Source organism: Hyperoodon ampullatus, assembly GCF_949752795.1.
Source record: "Hyperoodon ampullatus genome assembly, chromosome: 7".
Taxonomy (NCBI): Eukaryota; Metazoa; Chordata; class Mammalia; order Artiodactyla; family Ziphiidae; genus Hyperoodon; species Hyperoodon ampullatus.
In genome coordinates this window covers 35,301,308-35,324,955 of record NC_136920.1, presented here as the reverse complement: position 1 = coordinate 35,324,955, position 23,648 = coordinate 35,301,308, and the positions used below count along the sequence as shown (strand labels likewise).

The following is a 23,648-nucleotide window of genomic DNA, read 5'->3' as shown; positions in this document are numbered from 1 at the left end:
GGCTTGTGTTTCTGTCCCAAGTGTTCCAGCCAAGACTCTTGAGGGCCCAGAGTCCCTCTGCCTATGTAATTAGGCTGTACTTTTCATTTACATCCAAGAAATCGTGTATAATGAACGTAAATACAAGGAAAAAAATTTAGAGAGAGAGAGAAGATTCACTAGTCAGACTAAGTAAACATATTTTTTCTACAACTTTCTAATTTTGAAATCTTGATCAACTCAACTTCTCTGAGACTAAGCTTCCATATGTATAAAATGAAGACAATAACAGCACCAACCTTACAGAACTGTTCTGAAGATTAAATATGAAAATTAACAAACAGCATTTAGCATATGTAGTAGTGTCTGACACTGAGAAACAGTCAGTAAGTATATGAAATAAGTACTGTATCTGGAGATGAGGATAACACTTTGAGAAGATTTAAAGAAGGTTTTTGGTAAGATATTAATTAAAACAAAAACTATTTACCTTGTTTTATTGTGCAGATGCAAGAACACATTTATTCAAATAAGTACAACTACAGCTTTTTTAGCATAAAAGTATGGATGAATCCTCACAATACATTTAATGTCAGTGATCACAATTGTAAATGCTGTAAAGAAAGGAGAAAATTGAAAGAGAGCAGAAATGAGAAGCAATTAGAAAAATAGTGTAGATTTAAAAAATGATGAAATTGTGTTATGAAAGCTCATTATTTCATTCCCACCCCAGGCAGTCACCATCTTGTATCTTTGTTTTTCTTTCCATGCAACTCACTGCCTTGGATTTAGCTGCAGTTGACATTGGTAAAGGTCACAACCATGGCATCAACTTAATTGGACAAGGATGATTTTTTAATTTTTTTTTTCCAGTTTGGTGGAAATGCCAAAGTCATTTTAAGGCAGCAGGCAACAGTGGCCCTATTCAGGAGCTTGAAGGCATCCAAGCGAAAATTGCATTCTGCTTGGTGCCCGGAGGTTTAGAGCAAGGTGGATTTGTATTTCACTTTTTCTGCCAAAAATCTGTTACAAAGTAATTTCTAAGGACTCTCAAAACAGTGCACCTGAAATCATCGTAGACCAAAGGGTCTCAACCTAGGCTGCATTTTTTTAAATCATTGGAAGCATCATTTGCATCTGATGTCAATACTTACATTTTAATATAATCCAGCAGAAGTACAGGCTAGTTTGGGGGATTATTCAAAGCTCCCATATTGTTTATATGTACAGCCAAAGTTGGAATCTATTAAAATCCTTACTCTAGGAATAGGAAAGGAATCGAAGAAGTAAGCCTGACCTTTTCCTCCACTTTCCTGCTTCTAGAAGAGATTTCCCAACGAGCCTAAAGGTTTTCAATTTTAGACAGATATGTTTATCAGCTCTCTGTCCTTAGCTAACCATTTAGTTATCTATAACACCATCCAGTTGTTTGTGTTCTTTCCATGCTAAAAATATATGTTTTATATCTTTGTATGTCCAGGAGTATTGTGCGAATAAAAATGAAAACACGAGTCTAAAACATTTGTATAAAATATAACATTACATCTAAGAAATTTTGTTTGGGTTTCATTTTTGGTCCTAGGAGGTCATAATTGCTTGCTTAATTACTTCCCAGCAGATATGGCATATATGTGGCAAGGAAGTTAAGTCTAAGTTAAAATTATATCATATTTCACATGTTACTATATAAACATACATATTATATATGCGTATAAATATTTTCAACTAACATTATAAATTATGATATATATTTAATCTAGTAAATACAAAAATTGAAGGAACAAGGGCCCTTTGATGCTTTCTTTCTATTACTGGTGTGCATATTTGTACCCTGGAATGGTCTGAAACCAGATTTTCATTTATTCTTCATCCTTGGTATATGAATAATAAGAATATTACTTATAGAAATTGATTAGTTGGATACCTCTATGAACTTCTTTTAAAGACATATGTTAGCAAATGATATAATTCATTTAATCCTTCTGAAATTAAAATGAGAACAAAACATTTTTGGCAGAAATGTTAATTTACATAAGTTTAGGAAGACATATTGATATTCAGAGAAAACACTACCAAATATCTTTTATGTTAAGAATGACCACCAGTTTCCATTTTCCTTTTTTTCTTTTATAATTGAGATTTTAATGGTTATACACATTTCTTAATGTTTGTAACGAAATTTTAAAAGGCATGTAGTTGTAATTCTTTTTTAAACAGTTATTCCAGTGACTTTCCAGCCTGAAATTTGTATGCAAATTTTTCTTAAGAGTATATCAAGTACCAATATCTTCAAATGTTGATATACTGTTATATCATAACTCTCACTAATTTACAGTTTAATATAATATACACTACAGACTCAAATTTTCAATCTTTCATAGCACATTAACAAAGTTTCTAGGGAAATTGGACTACCACTACTAAAGATGTTACAGAGTACATGTAAGTCTGACAGGAAGAGCTAAGATCAAAGAGTGGTTTTCTTTAGGAAACAACTATACTAAAAAACATGAAAATAGAAATAATTTAAAGTGTTCAAAACATATTCAATGCACAACTGTGACTCCAAATTGTCATTTAGTATGCTGAGTATTATAGGATATAAAAACTATTGCCCCACCTATGGATGTTAAACTAATACTCAAGACAATCAAAACCTCCCGTATTCAATATGCTGCTCTTTTCTGGTTGTACCAGAACAAACAAATAAAAACATTACCACCACCACCAACAACAACAACACCAGCAAATAATTTCACCTCTTAAAAACAAAGCATTTACACTTTAAAAAATGTGATAAGGTGAGATTCCCTCCTTCTTAAAAATGTTTCTAGGGCTTCCCTGGTGGCGCAGTGGTTGAGAATCCGCCTGCTGATGCAGGGGACACGGGTTCGTGTCCCGGTCCGGGAAGATCCCACATGCCTTGGAGCGGCTGGGCCCGTGAGCCATGGCCACTGAGCCTGCGCGTCCGGAGTCTGTGCTCCGCAACGGGAGAGGCCACAACAGTGAGAGGCCCGCGTACCGCCAAAAAAAAAAAAAAAATGTTTCTAGAGCCACTAAAAAACTTACATTTAAAAAATAATTGAGAAAAATATTCTCCTGGATTGTACAAGAAGGGAGACAGGAACCACTGACATGATATGGTATACATGCTATTAATCAGACTTAGCGTCTTTCTCCCTGCTTCATCAGAGGAGATGGAGCCTCCTATTTAGTTTCTCCGTTTTCTGCAGCTAAATATTCCTTATCATCGTGATTAGCCACTTGAGCCTCTTTACCTTTTTTTGCACTATTTTTTGGTGAAGATTCATCCGTTCCAGCCACCTTTTTTGGCTGCATCTACACTTTTGCATTAGAAGGTTAAATGACACCATCACCACTTTCCTCTTGCAATGCTTGATCACCACTCCCTTTGACAGACCAGACCTTCCTCTTGGGCATCCTGGTGAAGAGGGCTCCTGCTGGATGCCTGGGGCCTGGATGCGCTGGGAGCCTTCGTGTGCTGGGTGGCTGGACCACTGCCACTCCTCTGGCTGCCTGAGTGGCTGGGTTATGCAGCAGAAATGGTGGAAGAACCAACGGATGACTTGTTCCATTTTCTTTTCCTGTATTTTCATTAGAAGTTCTTGAATGCTCATCAAATAGTAATGACTTTCGTGGTGCCTTCAACCCAATAGCTCATCACCAGTTGGCTGTTCATAAGTAAGACAGATCCCAATATCCCCTCCATTGATTATCAATCCAAGGGACATTTTTTCTTTAACATTAGATATTCTCATCTAACCTTTCTTTTGTCTCTTTAAATGCACTAAAATCTTAGTCCTAAAAAAAAAAACTATAAGAAATATTTCCTTATAACTCTTGCAGAAGAAAAGGACGTCTATATGGAATTTAATCAACTTGCTATGATCATTTTGTTGACAATACTTCTTTCCTCTCTGGAAATTATTCATTCATTTAATTATATATCTTGCAGTAACTGGGAATCTACTAGAAGATTTTTAACAAGGGAAACCTGATGAAATTACAATATTAAGAAGATAATTCCAGTAGTAACAGAGAGAAAGATTAGGAGGACAAGATAATAGAAGCAAACAAAATTATTGGGAGAATAATATTCTTGGTAAGAGCCATGAGACAGTAGCAGTGGGAAAGGAGGGGGGGGGATAGATTTGAGAAATGTGAAGGACATGAAATTTGAAGGAATTTGTGAGGAAGTGAAGGTGGGGAAACTAGATGATTATGTTAAGGAACTTAGCTGAGAAGAAGAGGAGAGTGGACAAATGAATGGGGGGCTCCTTAGTAGGATGACAGGGGATTGTGTACTTTTTTAGTAAGAGAGAAAGGGACGAATGAAAAAAGGTAATGAAGACAAAAGTTAGAGATATGTAATAAGGATTTAAAATTCCAGAAGAAGCATCAAGGAATATAAATATGATCACAAGGTGAAGAGTTGGACATGGAGAGGTGTAGGGTCATACCAACTTCTGAGTGGGGAGATAAGTTGGTGACGATGAATGAAGGTGTGAATAAATTTTGATTTATGGAGGGGAGTTCAAAAACGGTGATATACCCCATGGCCTGCAGTTTACCAGTGAAAATTAGGTCCTTACTGACTCTGGAGAAGCCTTTTTTCCCAAATGCCTTGGAAAACCTTATCCGCCTCCTCTCACATGCACACTAGCTCCAATTTCTAAATTCCCTCTGTAACACTGCTTTTAGTGTTCTGCTGTGTTTTCCAATCTTGATGGGCAGAGGAGGACTTCCTTAAGAGAGATGAAGTTAGAAAACAGGAGAGCCAATGAAACGAAGTGCTGCTTGAAACAAAATATAGCAAAATAAAAGTAATCATTATACTGAAAATGATAGAGTAAAATTTAAAATAAACTCTAAAAAAGGGTAGTAAATTTATGTGTATTAAAGTCAATTTAATTTACTATAGGATTAAACTCACCTAGAATTTACTAATTTCCAGTGTGCTGAGGCTAACTAGGGTTACATTCCAATCTTTTCTGTCTAAATAGCATCATAGTGCATGTAGAGAGAAGCTAAACAAGCTTTTTCAGAGGCAGGCTTATGCTTCTTTCCAATGGTCGTTTTCAGGCATTAACAAGCTCTATTGTGGGCACCCTGAATTTGCTAGCTTCTCTCTTTAATATCACTGTCCTGGAAACCTGTGTTGCAATCTGTGGCTAAATGTCAGATACCCAGTGTCAAGAATCATGTGTGTGATAGCACAGAATTTGGAATTCAATAGACCAATGCACAGAATTTGGAATTCAACAGGCCAATTGTAAATCCTGGCTTTTGCCAATTATTTGTGAGATGTTGAGAAATTGAACCAAAGACTGTGATTAGTCTTTTGTGAAATAGATCTAACAATATAAAGCAATGAGCCTAATAAACTTAAATGCTGAATTTATAGCAAGTAGTATACCTAGTGTTTAAGAGCAAAGACATTAAAGGCAAATTGCCTGGATTTGAATTTGTACTTTGCCACTAATCAGCTGTGTAACAGATGCAACTTTTTAGACCAACTCGTCACCAGTAACATGGGAATAATAATACCAGTTTCTTCAAAAGCTTGTTATAAGAATAAGCTAAATATTATTATTTTCAGACTTATTTGGTATAAAAAGATATTGTTGTTGTCCATCTCTGCAGAAGTGTCTATCACACGATTCTACATGGAGTTTGACAATAAGAAAATAATTTGAGCATTCATCAAAAGAATTCCCACAAAAGAATTTCCAAAAGCAATAGGAAACATACTGTCCTTATATTTGCTAAAAGTGATTATATTCTTTGTGCCAGAACTGATGAAAGATCAGAGAATTATTTTCCATCTTGATCTATCAGTGCACTGTGAATTAGATTTAAATGTTTCAAAGAAAATTAGAAGCAGTAGCCTTGATTTTCATTACTATATGAAACATATTGATATTCAGGATTTTGGGAGATCATAGACAGTGTTTTTGAGTCCCCTAGAGTGCTGTTGTTAGGCTTTCCCATGGTATCTATGGCACTCTTTGGTCTCCTCTTTATGAACGCAAGAATATTTCCTGAGTGTTTGCAGCTACCTAACCTAGGAAGTTATTCACATCAATTATACTCTAAGAGCAAACTTTTCCCTTTTGTAGGCTATTGCATGGATTCCAATTTATGTTTCCAATTGTTCAATAATAATAATGATGATAGTGAGAAATTTAATTTGCAAAGTTTTTTATGGCTATTGCCATAAGATGTTTTATTAGATCATCACAATATGTAGAGCAGATCTTACTATAACCATTTTACTTAAAAAATGATCTTAAACATGAACCCAGATTTCTTATGCCAAGTCTACTGCACCAAACCACTCTCTCAAAACGTACATTACTTAGAATCTTAGAGATATGCTAACAAAAATGGATGAACATTTAAATATGCACTGCTTCTTATGTTACCACAACACACAGTTTATAGAGCACTCATTCTGTGACTGACTTACTGCTAAGGGCTTTGCACAAGTTTTCTCAGTTAAAGTAAAGAAGAACATTGTGAGGTGGTACAGTATTCCGATGTTATAAGTGAGAAAACTAAGGCTCATGGAGGCTACTAACCCATCTTAGGTCTCAAAACTAGGTCATTGGCAACAGAGGTTTTTTGGTTTGCTTTTAGTTAATTGAGGTAAAATTAGTATATAACATATTAGTTTCAGGTGTAAACATAATAATTTGTATATAGTGTATGTAGTGTATATACTACAAAATGATGAGTACAATAAATCTAGTTACCATTTGTTACCATGCAATTAACTTCCTTTACCCAGTTCTCCCATCCCACCCCCTTCCACTGGCAACCACCAGTCTGTTCTCTGTATCTATAAGCGTGTTTGTTTTTATTTTGTTTGTTTCTTTGTTTTTAGACTCCACATATAAGAGAGATCATGTGGTATTTGTGTTTCTTTGTCTGACTTATTTCACTTAGTATATTGTCCTCAAGGTCCATCCATGTTGTTTCCAATGGCAAGATTTTATTTGTTTTTTATGACCAAATAAAATTCCACTGTATATGTACCACATTTTCTTTATCAATTCATCTGTCAATGGTCACTTAGGTAGTTTCCATAAATAATGCTGTTAACAAATATAGGGGTGCATATATCTATATATCTTTTCAAATTTGTGGGTTTAAAAAGTTTTTTTTGGATTAATAGCCAAATGTGGAATCACTGCACAATATGATAGTTCTATTCTTAATATTTTGAGGAATTTCCATACCATTTTCGTGATGGCTGCACCACTTTATGTTCTCACCAACAGTAGATGAGGGTTCCCTTTTGTCCATGTGTTCTCCAACAGTTGTTATTCCTTGGCTTTTTGTTAATAGCCTTTCTAATACTTGTGAGGTGATATAGTGGTTTTGATTTGCATTTCCCTTATAGTTATGCTGAACATATTCTTGTGTGCCTGTTGCCCAGTATGTCTTCTTTGGAGGAATGTCTGTTTAGAATCTCTGAACATTTTTTTTTTGTATTGAATTGTTGGGTTTTCTTGCTACTGAGTTGTTTGAGGTCTTTATATACTTTGGATACTAACCTCTTATATGATATATGGTAATGTATGTACAGCACACTCAGAAGTGCTCAGTTACCGTTAGCTTCTTATGGTAGGTAAGAGATTATCAGCTGAGCCTATATTTCCATTATATAAAAGAAATTAAAATCACTGATGCTTCTGGAAATTTACTAATGATGCCACTAAATGTCACATAATGGTTGATGTTTTAATTCAGAACAGCGAACTCCTGTGGGTGCTGGGGCATATCTTCATTATTAGAGTTCCTCTAATGCTCATCACAACACATTGTGACTAATAGCAAATGTTAGATGAATGAACAAACTAATGAATAAATTAATAAGTGAGGAATCTGGGAGAGAGAATGATCCCACATTAGCCAAATTACAATGTGTTCATGAGCAACCATATCTGTCTCTAAGGCTGTTCACATCCATAAAATAATTCTATCATGGAGAGTAAACATATTGACTTTAATGACAGCAGTGGCTGTGAATTTTCATGTTAGACACATGTGCTTTTCGTATTTCATCATTAGTCATGAGTATGCCATGAATTTCAGTACCCATGATGGAAATAGCTTTGCCTTAACTCATCCTTCTACTTTTGTTGGTTATCCCATTTGAGGCTACCCTAGAATCAATTGAAAAGTGAGCATGGGGTTCCAGTCATTTAGTTTCCAGTAGACTTTGTAAGATATTCTAATTTTATTTTTAAATAAAACATAAAAGCCGTGAATGCCTATGAATGTCCTTTTCATGGATGGTGATACAACTGCCATATTGAAGTTATCTGAGACACACCAAATAGTTTTTGTTTTTACAAAACAGTTTTTAATTAAAAAAAAAAATAACCTTATACTTATTGTCCAGACCTTGATTAAAATACAGAATGTGGCTAGTGAGTCCACTGAATCCCTGGGAACCTTTAATTTTGCCACTGCTCATTCTCCATGGCTAAATTTACTACTGGATTCTAATCTATTCCAGAATCATTCCTGATACAGGTAAAACGTATGTAGGAGAACCCTCTATATCACCTGTGGCACCATGGTATCAATGGATGTAGATAACAGAGACGTTCCCTGGTTGCTTTTATAAAGACACAAGGGGCAACTCCCTCTCTACAAAATTGACCATTTCTAAAACCGGTATTCACCTTATTTTCATAGATTAGGAATTCAGTTTCCCATTAATACTAGAATCAGGATCCTTCCATGAATGCCAACCTGCTTTGCTGAGCATTTAAGAAATCCTGATGGACGTTTCCCAGGTCTCTCACTTGGGCAAAAAACAATATCCTCCTGTTCCCTACGTCTCCTTGAGTCCCTGACCTGAATAAGACTGTGTAATGATAATGGTGCTTTGATTATTACCTGCTCCCAGTAATACTGTTTCATCTGACTGATGTAAACCCCTTCCTACCAACCTCCCCACACAGTTACCCAGCTATGCCTAAAATTGTCACACACATCTGACATTATAAACATTGGACCCCCATCTAGAGCCATTCTTTTTTTTTTTTTTTTTCCAGTACACGGGCCTCTCACTGTTGTGGCCTCTCCCGTTGCGGAGCACAGGCTCCGGATGCGCAGGCTCAGCGGCCATGGCTCACGGGCCCAGCCGCTCCACGGTATGTGGGATCTTCCCGGACCGGGGCACAAACCCGTCTCCCCTGCATCGGCAGGCGGACTCTCAACCACTGTGCCACCAGGGAAGCCCTAGAGCCATTCTTCACAACTGAGAAGGTGTCCCTGTATCTCCCTGAAGTGTCAGCCCTCACTTCCTCCTCATCCCTCCTGCTGATGCTGCTGAAGGCCAGCAACGGCCCAGTAAAATTCCAACTTGCATTACATCGCTACTGAGACAATCAGAAACATGGCCTTAGTTTCATTAAGTTTTTACTTCCACGATGTTCAAAACAGACCTCCTCTAACTTCTCCACATGCTTAATATTTCTTTGGCACAAAATAGATTAAATATTTTAATTTTCAACTTTAAAATATGTGAAAAAACATTCAATAACACTATGCCTGATTTCCTAGGGTTTTTTTTTCTTTCACTTTTAGCCATTTGCTTGTGCGTTGAGATAAACTCCTGTCTTGAACATATGTATGGTATCAATACTTTGTCGTATTTACATGCTCATAGACATAAGGTTACCCAACAATAATCATTTATAATAATATATTAATTATTTTATTATGAAACTAATGCATATTTGTCATGAACAATTTTAGCAAATAATGTTAATAGTAATAATACTAATAGTAGCTGGCATTTTTATTGAGTTGTGCTATACCCATATGAACTTATTTAATCCTCACAGGTCTCTAGAAGGAAGACATTTTATTATCCTCATTAAAATTTTTTTTTCTTTTGAAATAACTTTAGACTTAGAAAAACATTAAGAAAATAGTACAGAGAGTTCCTGTATATCCTTTACATCCCTTAATGTTAACATCTTAACATAGCTGTGACATATTTATCAAAACTAAGAAACTGGCAATGGTATAATACTGTTACCAAACTACAGACCTAACTTGGGTTTCACCAGCTTTTCTACTAACGTCTTGTTCTGTTTCAGGATCCAATTCAGGGCAACACATTGCATTCAGTCATCATGTCTCAGTCTCCTCTTGTCTGACAGTTTTTCATTCCTTGTATTTCATGTCCTTGACACTTTTGAGGACTAGTGGTCAGATATTTTATAGAATGTTCCCCAGTGTGGGTCTGTCTGATGTGTTTTTGTACTTAGATGGGGGTTATGGATTTTTGTGAATAATACCACAGAGGCACGGTGTTCTTATCATCATACCAGGGATATATGACATTATTGGTGATGTTAACCCTCATCACTTGGTTAAGGTGGTGCCTGCCAGATTTCTCCACAATGCTAGTATTTGTCCTTTTCCATTACTTATTCTTTGGAAGTGAATCACTAATTTCAGCCTATACTCAAGGGAAGCCTATTCTCCACCTACTGAAGAGGAGAGTGTCTAATATGTTACTGAGAATTCTTCTGTAAAAAATATTTGTCCTTTCTATTTATTTGTCCATCTATTTATTGATTCAATCATTTATTTATATCAGCATGGACTCATAGATACTTATTTTAGATTTTAGGTTATAATTCAATACTATAATTTTTTTTTCATTTTAAATAGACTGTTTTTCAGAGCAGTTTTAGGTTCACAGCAAATTTAAGCAGAAAGTATGAGTCCCCACATATCCCCTCTCCTAACACACACAGCCTCCTCCATTATTAACATCCCCCACCAGAGTGGTGCATTTGTTACAGCTGATGAACCTACATTAACACATCTTAATCACCCAAAGTCCACAGTGTACATTACGGTTTAGTCTTGGTATTATAAATTCTATTTGTTCTGAAACTTGTATCATGACATGGATCCACCATCATACAGGATTATCCTCATTTTTCATATGAGTAAACTGAAGAACAGAGATATTAAGTTGTTCAGGGAAGGTGACACAGTTGGTTAACATTTTATGAGTGGTGTAATGCATTTCTTTAAAATTCATTGCAAAATTCATTTGAATTATTTTATACATTATTTCCTTGTAGATATACACTGCAGTTGATCCATGTATCTCCTTATTTCTGATTTTTTCCATTTTTTTCCAACATACAAGTGACATTTAGGTAAAAATCTGTTTTATACTCCACCATAATAATAGATTCTATAAAGACAGAGATCCTGTTTGTTCATTTTTATGTCCTCCTTCCTTCCTCATTCACGCCTTCCACTAACCAATAGAGTAGGTGATAAATGACTGTTTGCGGAGCAAATGATTACCCAACAAGTTATTGAGTTTAAAGTTTTATCAAGCATATCTTTGAAACTGACATTATGGAGGCCTGATTTCTGAGGTTTCTTAAGGCTACTGTCAGAGGAAGAAATGTGAGCAGAATGGTATATTTTGGTGTCACATATTTTACCTTCTTAAAAATGACTTCAGAGTTTCACATCTTGGAATGTGGTTTTGTAGAATAATATTTAAAGCCTCATAAGGTTTGAGGGTATTTGTAACTTCCACCTATGTTCACAGCCATCTGTGAACTGCAGCAAGCATGTGATCAAGGCTCCAGACCCTTTTGAAGGGTCACTTTACTCATTTACTCCCACCTAAATTAACTTCCTTTTTGCAAATTTTAATCACACCATATCCATGCACTCTTCCAACCCATTTTCAAATCATCCTCCTTGTGCATATGGGCCACATACATCCATATATGTGATAATCAGGTTCCTGACTTATTCTAGGATCTGAAAGTTGTCAGCAATACCACAGGGCATAAGCAACATATTTACTGATTATTCTTTGGAAATTATTCAGAAAATAAATTATTGTTAAATGATTCTTTCTGATATAAACAAAGATTTGTATCATTTTGAAATATTAATAGACATTTATTACTTGTCAAGTAATTAGTAATTCGGTTTAGTAGAGCAGTATTCATATTCAAAACACTTTGGAAACACTAATATTCTATTTCTCATGATTAATTTAGAATAATTCTCTTGAATAAACATTTGCTATTATTTACATTACATTTACTTCATAATTCATTACCAACTGTGTTATTTAGAAATTAAGTTTAGAAATACCCATGAAAACTTTTTCTTCGCAATCTCCATAGGTGTTGTTTTATAGTATATAAAAATGTGTGTGTATGTATGTACACAAAGTTAACTGAATTGTGTGGCAATGACTGAAGTTAACAAGCACCAACCCTATGAGTAATTCTGCCTAAGGTTGTCAAGGTGTTAAGTATTATTGTTTATATACCACCTAAGTTCTCCGTTACTTAGTGGATAGAGTCTAAACTCCTCAATCTGGAGGTCAAATCCATCAACTACTTGACATAACTTATTTTTCCACTTTTGAAAGTTTCTCCTTGAAGCATCTTCATGTACTATTTTTAATTCTCTCAAACCTCATTTTGTTTTAGAACTCTCTCCTTTTAACCTTTTCTGAGGTCTAAATCCTCTTCCCAAATTCCTCTTTTTCTTATGTCAAAATCTGATTCTATAAGACCGTCCTCAAATCTAGTTTCTAGGCTCAATTCCTCCATCATATTGCTTAAAATTCTTCTGACTAGGATAAATCTTGCTCTTACATATAATATTTTATAGTTTTTAGCATGTTATTCTTGTTTTAGAAATAGTCTATGCTATTTCAGGAAAATATAAACAGAAAACAGCAAAAGATTTTAAAACAGCATAGAACAACTCCATAATTCCTCCAAGTAGGAAAAAAAAATATCTCACATACTTTCTCTCATAAACTTTGCTTAGTACATACTCATTTTAATACACTTTCGCAGAACAGGATGATACTGTACATAATATTGTGTAAACCATGTTATGTTAACAAAGTATGAACGATTTCCACGTCAACAGATATATTTTGTAACTGACATAACATTTAATTATTTTATGTGTTTACCTAAGTTGTGTACATAATAATAAAACAAACACACATAAGTCCACCAACCAACATAAAAACATGTTTGGGGCATTATCAATATTAATGATATTAGCTGTGTATTCATGCACAGTTCCTATGCTAGATTTTTACTGTTTATAAATTTCTAAGCTCTGTCTGTGTGGGTGTGTGTATTGTACCATATTATGTTACCTTCAGGATAGAGAGGGAGATAGAGCAAGGAGAAAGCATTGTCCTTTCAACATTTTTTGTTTGTTTGTTTAACACTCTGGGCCATCTTCTCCCAAAATATGTTTAATTATCATTACAGACAATTTTTCTGGTCACTAACTTTGTCTCATTCTATGTACATGAATTAAAGTTAAAGAAGGAATGACTCTGGGAAGATCATGATTGGATGATAAGCACGCCACCCCTCCTGATGATTTGATCTGTCAACAACCTGTAAATATGTAAAACCATCAGAGATTTTTAGTAGGCCAAAATTAAAGAAGATGTAGGAAAATAAAATGATGTATTTAGCAGATTTAATTTAATTAACACATATGGGTATTTGTGTTCTTCAAGTAGAGCATAACTTTTACATCCATTATTTTTAAATTTTCTTAAAGCAATTACTTACTTGGTCAAAAAGCACGCTTTAATGAAGTTAAAGCATATTTTAGAAAACTAGACCCTAAGGCCAAGAATACTCTATAGATGTCCTCTTTCTTTTTACCAGTATCTCATAATACAGAAACTGGAGCCCCTGCGGAAAGTTATTATATAATTTGAGAGTGAAGTGGGGGCTTGTAGTAAATGGTGACAAATCCTGTCAACCACTATCACACCTAGTAGAGAGGTATCAAGATGGAGTTTGATGAACAAAGAAATCGGAGTCTGACAGCTTGGATTAAATCACTGGCTCTACCTATTTGATTTTGGTGACTCAGGGGACCTCTCAGAGTCTTAGTTTCTTTATTCCAAAGTCTTAGTTTCTTTATTCTTTATTCCAGAGCCTCACAGAGTTCAGATGAGACCTCATCTGAAGAGTTCTGTGATGTTTCTAATCTTTTAGATAATATCAAACATCTTCCTTTAGTCCACTTTGATGCTAGTTGTGAGAAGTTATAGAGATGAAAAAGGTATTGTTCTTGCCTTTAAAATGCTCATGATCTCATTTACTGGTCAGGACCCCTGAGAATTAAATTAAGTCAACAAAAGAAAATAACAATTTCAATCACTTCATTCATCTTTTTGGTCTTCATTACTAGGGAGATATGGCCCGCTTCATCCATTTCACCCACTATGCCCCAAACCCTACCTCTGGCAGCCACCAATCTGTTCTCTGTAATTATGAGCTTATTTTCTTTTTCTGTCTTTTTTTAAAGTGAGATAATATAGTATTTGTCTTTCTCTGCCTGCTTGTTTCACTTAGCATAATACCCTCAAGGTCCATTCATGTTATTCCAAATGGCAAAATTTCATTATTTTTGTGGCTGAAGAATATTCCATATATATATACCATATATATATATTCCATATATATATACCATACTTTCTTTATCAGTGCATCCATTGATGTACACTTAGGTTGATGGAGCTGCATATATCTTTTCAAGTTAGTGTTTTTATCTTCTTTGGATAAATACCCAGAGGTGGAATTCCTGTATCATATTGCAGTTCTATTTTTAAATTTTTTAGAAACATCCATATTGTTTTCCATAGTGGCTGCACCATTTTACATTCCCATCAACAGCGCACAAAAGTCCCCTTTTCCCACATCTTCGCCAGCACTTGTTATTTCTTGTCTTTTTGATAATAGCCCCTCTAACAGGTATGAGATGACATCTCATTGTGGTTTTGCTTTGCTTTTCCCTGATAATTAGTGATGTTGAGCATCTTTTCATGTACCTGTTGGCCACCTGTATGTCTTCTTTGGGAAAATGTCTGTTCAGATCTTTGGCCCATCTTTTAATTAGATTGTTTGTTTTGTTTTGTTTTGGTGTTTTGCTATTGAGTTGTATGAGTTCTTTATATATTTTGTTTATTAACACCTTATCAGATATGTGGTTTGCAAATACTTTCTCCCATTCAGTGGGCTGCATTTTCATTTTGTCCATGGTTTTCTTTGCTGTGCAGAAGCCTTTTTGTTTAATGTAGTCCCACTTATTTATTTTTGCCTTTGTTGCCTTTTCTTTGGTGTCAGATCCAAAATATCTTCACCAAGATCTAAGTAAAGGAGTCTACCACCTAAGTTTTCTTTTAGGAGTTTTATGGTCTCAGCTCTTGCATTCAAGTCTTTAATCCATTTTGAATTAATTTTTGTGTATGATGTAAGATAGTGGTACAGTTTCATTCTTACCTTAAAAATACCTTAGAATTTTCACATGGATTGCACTGAATTGATTTAGGTAGTATAAGCATTTTAACAATTAATTCCTCCAATCCATGGGCACAGAATATCTTTCTATTTAATTAGGTCTTCTGCAGTTTTATTATTATTGTCTTACATTTCAGTGTACAGGTCTTTTAACTCCTTGTTTACATTTATTCCTGGGCATTTTATTATTTTTGATGCAATTGTAAATAGGATTTTTTTCTTAATTTATGTTTCTAATTATTTGTTATTAGTATATAGAAACAAAAGATTTTTGTACATTGTTTTTGCATCCTTCAACTTTACTGAATTTGTTTATCAGTTCTAATGGTTTTTTGAGTTTTTAGCGTTTTCTGTATATAATATTACATCATCTACAAATAGTGACAGTTTTATGTCTTCCTTTCCAATTTGGATGACTTTTATTTCTTTTTTCTGCCTAATTGCTCTGGCTAGGACTTCCAATACTGTGTTGAATAAAAGTGAAGAGAGTGGACATCCTTGTCTGTTCTTGATCTCTGAGGAAACACTTTCAACTTTTCACAATTGAGTATGATGTTAGCTGTGGGCTTGTCACATATGACCTTCATTATGTTGAGGTATATTCCCTCTATACCCACATTGAGAATTTTTATCATAAATGCATATTGAATTTTTTCATGTGCTGTTCCTGTCCGCTGAAACGATTATGTGATTTTATCCTTCATTTTGTTAATATTGTGTATCACATTGATTGTTTTCTGAATGTTGAACCATCCTTGCATCCCTGGAAGAAATCCTACTTGTTCATGGTGCCTGAAACTTTTAGTATCTTGTTGAATTTGGTTTGCTAAGATTTGTTGAGAATTTTTGCAACCATGTCCATGAAGAGTATTGGCCTACAATTTTCTTTTCTCATGGTATCCTTGTCTGGTTTTAGTATTAGGGTAATGCTAGACTTATAAAATGAGTTTGGAAGTGTTCTCTCCTCTTCTATTTCTTGGAAGAGTTTGAGAAGGATAGATATTAATTAATTCCACTGTAATTGTTGGATAGAATTCACCAGTAAATCCACCTATTCCTGGATTGTGGTACATCAAGACAATGGAATATTAATCAACACTAAAGAGCTACAAGCTATCAAGCCATAGAAAGACATGCAGGGACCTTAAATGCACATTACTACATGAAAGAAGCCTATCTGAAAGGGCTACATACTGTATTATTCCAACTGTGGATATTTTAGAAAAGGAAAAACTTTGAAGAAAATTAAAAGACCAGTGGTTGCCAGGGGTGAGGAGGGTAGGGATGAATAGGCAGAACACAGGGGATTTTTAGGGCAATGAAAATACTATGTATGATAATGTAAAGATGGATATATGTTATTATACATTTGTCCAAACCTATAGAATTTTGCCCAAGAGTGAACCCTAACATAAACCACAGACACTGGGTGATTATGATGTGTTAATGTAGGTTCATCCTTGATAACACTTATACCACACTGGTGAGTGATGTTGATAATGAGGGAGGCTATGCTTGTGTGAGAGGTGGGGCTTTATGGACAATCTCTGTACCTTCCTATCAATTTTGCTGTGAACCTAAAACTACCCTAAACAACAAACAAACAAATTTAAAAAACTGACAAAAAACATACTGCAATTTAGGTGGTCTTGACCTAATTTAGCAGGGCAGCAGAAAACTGAGGCCCTCCAAAGTTGTATACATTGTCTAAGGCCCTTTTTTATTTATGTGCTAATCCAGAACCAGAATTCACATTTCTTTAACTCCAAAATACATTATCGTTCCCCAAAATCAGTTCCCATTCTTTGTTAATTCATCAGTCTCAATAAGGCTTCTTTCTAAAAGGAGCCATTGGAGCTTCCCTGGTGGCGCAGTGGTTAACAATCCACCTGCCAATGCAGGGGACACGGGTTCAAGGCCTGATCTGAGAAGATCCCACATGCCGCAGAGCAGCTAAGCCCATGTGCCACAACAACTGAGCCTTTACTCTAGAGCCCGGGAGTCACAACTGCTGAAGCCCGTGTGCCTGGAGCCTGTGATCAGCAACAAGAGAAGCCACCACAAGGCGAAGCCTGCACACCGCAAAGAAGAGTAGCCCCCGCTCGCCACAACTAGAGAAAGCCCGCACACAGCAATGAAGACCCAACGCAGCCAAAAATAAATAAATAAAAATTAAAAAAAAATAAAATAAAATAAAAGGAGCCATTTCACTGATAGCAAATGCCTACATTAAGGATTGCATGTATTACGCTTAATGCAACCAGTTCTGCAATTAAATACTAAGGTTTTGTATTTAAAGTAATTTAACTTTTCATGCATTGTTTCTCACATTGGTGAAGTGATGTATAATTTCCTCCAGTTGTTAAAAGTGATTAATATATGTAATTTTTTTTCCTGAAGCAGAGTTGAGATAACTTTCGTAAATAGATGTAGAAATTGACAAACCAGGCACCCCAGTTGTTTAATATATGAGCACAAGGGTAGCCTTTGGCAAACTTATGGAGGAGTAAAGTTGCACTGTCATTCTTTTCCCCCTGCTCTTTCTGAACTTAATTGTAAATGAAGTCCCTTTTATATTTTGTCCAAAATAGCAAAGGCCTACAAAAATAGATAGATAGATGATAGGTAGATAGATGATAGATAGATGGATAGATAGATAGATAGACAGATGGTAGATAAACAGATAGATAAAACCTTTTATTCTGCACATATTTCTTACCTAAGTCTCACCACCAAAATCTGGGAGCATTTTCATAAATACACAATATTTGCATAAGAAAATATAATTAAGCACACATTAACATTTATCAATATGGGCATATTTATATTTTAAGGAAGATATTGAATACCTACTCTAAAATGTAATCTCCATCATTGGTGAACCTGGTGTTATTTTTTACAGCTTACCTAGCTAGTTTAGTTTTCCTTCCTGTTGGTTTCAATGGCAAACCTCTATCTCAGCCCTTATGTTGTACTGTCAGTTTTATTTTATTGATTGACTCCCAGTATCATTCAAGTCTCTGTGATTACAAGCAGTCAACATTGACCCTTACCAAATTAAATGAAGGAGCTTTAATGATAGAACATCAGGAGCTCATACTATCCAGGAGAAGACAGAAGTAACAAAGCTGGGAATGGGCAGAAACAGAGGGTGCTTCAGAAGACTAGGAATGTGAACCATAAGAAGTGTCTCATTGTAGAAACAACTTGGACAAGTCACCCTACTGGAACTAATGTACCTATTTCAGGCCTCTTTTTAATCTAGTCAGTATTTAATTTCAAGAATAAAGTTTCCAAAGACCTAACTTGGATCGTATGCATTGGCATTTCTGTGTAGAAAGTAGCACAGAGAAATTTATAATAATATTTAGGGTTTCTGGAGATATAAAACAGTACTTTGTTAGTGAAGCATTGGAGTGAGTATAATTCTGTCTTGTAAATTACAGTGAGATGTTAGAAAACATCTTATTTCCTATTAAAAAAACAAGATGTGTGCTTATTATTTCCCAGATATACTGGGGCTTAAAATAAAGAGAAACAATAGGATTCCTGTTTTTTTGAGGAACCAGAATCCTTAAAATAAAAGCTTATTATGCAAGAAATAAATATTTCCAGTGAGAAAATAATCCCATTGGACAGCACTAATATAAAATTGAATAGAAATTATTTAATTTCACAGTTAATATTTAAGGTACAGTTTTTAAGGTCTCTGATATATATAACTTTTCATTTTATTCTTTTCCTTTGAGTGTGATGTTGCCATTGTATCATGCTTTACAATAGTCTTAGGATCTCTCTGTTGAATCTATTTCTCTCTTTTTTTAATGTTCTCTCTCTTTCTCTCTCAAGGCTCAACAAACCACTTCTGAAGCCCATGAGAGCTCTCAAGTTGAGACTACAAAGGAAGAATATCTGAGTACCCCTGAGTGCGATACTCAAATTGTAAGATTAATTTAAAATGTTTTTAACAACATTCAGCATGAAAACAAGGACATAAGCATTTTAACAACCCTAGTTTATGCCACCATGAAACTTTCTATTTATATGTAATATCTACTATATAAAGAGTGTACTTTTAAATTTGAAAATGCAGATAGATATGAATCATGTAGGTGTTCCACTAGGAAATGTAATCAGACAATTAGGGGTGCTATGAACTTGAATTGCTAGAGAGGTAAGGGAGTCATTCCCACAATCACATGACAGAAAGCTATTAAAATATTAAAAACAAACACAAACAAACAGAACCCCAAACAAAGAATGTGATTCAATAATATTCTCCCCAAGAAGCAAATAAACCCTGCATTATAGAGACATTACATTAGAGGAAGGGAGATTCTTACCCTTCAAATGATAATAGGAAATATGGAACTTGTACTCTGTGCTTTCACTTGTAATAAGTGAAATGAAATTTTAGTTCTGGAACTTTGACACGATAACAGATCTATCATGTCTGGGCTTGAGGAACAGCAAATGACAACAGCTGTATTTAATAGATTCAAAGCTAGGCTTCAATCTAGTTGACAAAATGGAAATTATCTTCTGAAACTCTTCATGATGGAAAAGAAATCAGGTGATAGCAAAGGAAATAAGACAGAATAGAAACATAAGTTAAACAAGTCTATCTCTTTTTCCTCTATTGACTGCCAAAGTAAATTTAGAAATATAAATTTCTCAACAATTTGGCCTTCACATCTTTGTATATTGAAACATGTTCCAAAGCCATACAATTTAGAATATAAGGTTAGTGAGAAGTAGAAATAAAATATTCTGCAATTTACTTCCAAGGAAGGAAGAAGTCAAGAAGGTTTGGGGCAGGAAGGAACATTTTTGTTTGCTGTAGTTTGAATAACAGATAGGTCTCTGACAGTGTGAGTGAATTTGCAGAGACAAGAAAACATCTGAATAGAGTGGGCTTCCCTGGTGGCACAGTGCTTGAGAGTCTGCCTGCTGGTGCAGGGGACGTGGGTTCGTGCCCTGGTCTGGGAGGATCCCACATGCCGCAGAGCGGCTGGGCCCGTGAGCCATGGCCACTGGGCCTGCGCATCCGGAGCCTTGCTCCGCGACGGGAGAGGCCACAGCAGTGAGAGGCCCGCGTACCACAAAAAGAAAAAAAAAAAAAGGAAAAGAAAACATCTGAATAATATGAGTAGAGAGTAGCATACAGAAAATGGTGGGATGTTGCCTAAGAAGATAATTTGGGACTTAAGTGGGAGGGGCACTGGATTCCCAAGCTAAGGAGTTTGGTTTGAATTAGGGATATAGTTAAGATTTTCAAATGTTTATGTCCAGTTAAATGATAATACCATTGGGTTAATTTTAAGGAGAGTGCTCTTGTTTCTTGATATACTTTCCTAAAACTACCAAAAAATCATTTTGCAGTATATACGTATATTAAATCATTATGTTGTACACCTAAAACTAATACAATGTTACATGTCAATTATATCTCAATTTTTAAAAATTAAAAATAAATAAGAATTTTGGAAGCTTCTGGCCTGCACCCTTATGGATAATGCTCAGGCTTGATCCTTCAATGTCCTGCTTTGAGCCCTTGGATTAGGAGGAATTCAGTTGCTTTTTTCCTGCCCTTGTACTGGTGTATCAGTGCCTTGAGCAAATCATTCACGCCATGAGGTGGCAAAAACATCTGAAAGGACAAAGAAACAGGACTTCATCAAACTTAACAAACAAACAAAATAGTCCCACTGAAGGCAAACCTGAAAAGTTCTATACGTTTTGCTAAGATTTCCCAAAGCAATATTTTGGTCTACTTTTCTTGTCAAGAGAGAGGCATAAATTCTTTTTTTGTTGTTTGTTTGTTCCACTCTCTTTCTACTTTTGTTGTCCTTCCTTGTCACTAGCTGCTCCTCTCCCTTCAGTAAGTCCCATAAGCATCTACTACCTTGGTGGAGGCCCCAATCTGGGTCCCTTCAAAAAGCTGCCTCCACCTGTACCAGCATGAACGCTCTCTCTCTCTAACCTGATTTCAGTTCCCTAGATTTTAGTCTTTGAAATCTCTACTTCCAAGCAGTTACACTTTCTAGTGCAGAGAGTGCTCAATATTTATAGGCTGTAGACTCAGTTACATTTAAAGGCCAGGAGAGTAATATAAATGAATGAGATAAGCCAGATGTAAGCAGTAGGAATTAATGAGATTGCTGTGAACATCAGTTTTCCAATTCTACATCAGTAGTTGTTAGCCCTGTCCTCACTGTAGTATCACATGGAGGGTTTTTATAAAATACTGATGACCAGGACCAACCTCAGAAAAACTGACTCAAAAAGAAAGAAATTAGAACACTCCCTAACACCACACACAAAAATAAACTAAAAATGGATTAAAGATCTAAATGTAAGACCAGACACTATAAAACTCTTAGAGGAAAACATAGACAGAACACTCTTTGACATAAATCACAGCAAGATCTTTTTTGACCCACCTCCTAGAGTAATGAAAATAAAAACAAAAATAAACAAATGGAACCTAATGAAACTTAAAAGTCTTTGCACAGCAAAGGAAACCATAAACAATACAAAAAGACAACCCTCAGAATGGGAGAAAATATTTGCAAATGAAGCAACTGACAAAGGATTAATCTCCAAAATATACAAACAGCTCATGCAGCTCAACATCAAAAAAACAAATGACCCAATCAAAAAATGGGCAGAAGACCTAAATAGACATTTCTCCAAAGAAGATATACAGATGGCCAACAAACACATGAAAGGATGCCAACATCACTAATTAGAGAAATGCAAATCGAAACTACAATGAGGTATCACCTCACACTGGTTAGAATGGCCATCATCAAAAAATCTACAAACAGTAAATGCTGAAGAGGGTGTGGAGAAAAAGGAACCCTCTTGCACTGTTGGTGGGAATGTAAATTGATACAGCCACTATAGAGAACAGTATGGAGGTTCCTTAAAAAACTAAAAATAGAACTACCATATGACCCAGCAATCCCACTACTGGGCATATAGCCAGAGAAAACCATAATTCAAAAACACACATGCACCTCAGTGTTCATCGCAGCACTGTTTACAATAGCCAGGACATGGAAGCAACTTAAATGTCCATCAGGAGAGGAATAGATAAGGAAGATGTGGTATATATATACAGTGGAATATTACTCAGCCATAAAAAGGAACGAAATTGGGTCGTTTGTAGAGACGTGGATGGACCTAGAGAGTGTCATACAGAGTGAAGTAAGTCAGAAAGAAAAACAAATATCGTATATTAACACATATATGTAGAATGTAGAAAAATGGTATAGATGATCTTATTTGCAAAGCAGAAATAGAGACACAGACGTAGAGAACAAAAGTATGGTTACCAAGGGGGGAAGTGGGGGTGGGATGAATTGGGAGATTGGGGTTGACATATATAAACTATTAATACTGTGTATAAAATAGATAACTATTGAGAACCTACTATATAGCACAGGGAACTCTACTTAGTGCTCTGTGGTGACCTAAATGGGAAGGAAATCCAAAAAAGAGAGGATATATGTATATGTATAGCTGATTCACTTAGCTCTACAGTAGAAACTAACACAACATTAGCAACTATAATCCAATAAAAATTAATTTAAAAAAAAAAGAAAAATTGACTCAGCATCTTGGTATGTGGAGTCTAGACATTAATTGTATATATCTTTTAACTTCTCCAGGTGATTCTAATGTACAGGCCAGTTTTACTAAAAAATGTGTTTCACATGTACACGATTATTAAAATCATGTGAGGAGTTTTTAAAAATTAAGATTTTGAGAAATTCTTCAGTAAGTTCTAAGTAAATAGGACTAAGTGTAACCATTTTATAACGTGGACTTGACAACTCTTCCCAGGTGATTCTTAATTTGAAAAACATTGGTTTAGATAAGACATAATCCCTTTAGAGTGTTGTTTAGTAATAGAGTTTCTGCTTCTCAGACTCTGTTATATTTGCATTTAAAGACAGCAATGCCTAAATAAGGCTCTGTAATGGTAGTATGATGTGACTTTTGCTAGTAGGTAGAGGGGGTCCATCCCAGAGCCCTTTGTTTATTATGCAGCCATATATAAGAGAAGCACAGATGTAGGACTGTGAAATTGATCAGGAAGCTGATGTGTGATTTTATCCATAACTAAGCCTTCCCTTGAGAGAGCTAGTGGACCATTATCTCCCCAAGCTATAGTTCTCAGAGTATAATTAACCTTAAGCATGGAGAGCTCTATAGTTCCTTTCTAGCACTCCCCAATAATAAGAGAATAATTCTGATGACTTCCTC

The 23,648-nt window shown here is 35.3% G+C and overlaps 1 protein-coding gene across 1 annotated transcript in view; it reads left to right on the top strand.

The window, feature by feature from the left end:
* Positions 1-23,648, top strand: part of LUZP2 (leucine zipper protein 2) — a gene marked incomplete at both ends in the record, with an annotated part of 459,701 nt that overhangs the window by 420,052 nt on the left and 16,001 nt on the right. Inside the window, one exon of the mRNA XM_079707777.1 lies at positions 19,224-19,316. Within this exon, the coding sequence (XP_079563903.1) occupies positions 19,224-19,316 (93 nt within the window). The remainder of the gene's footprint in view (positions 1-19,223; positions 19,317-23,648) is intronic.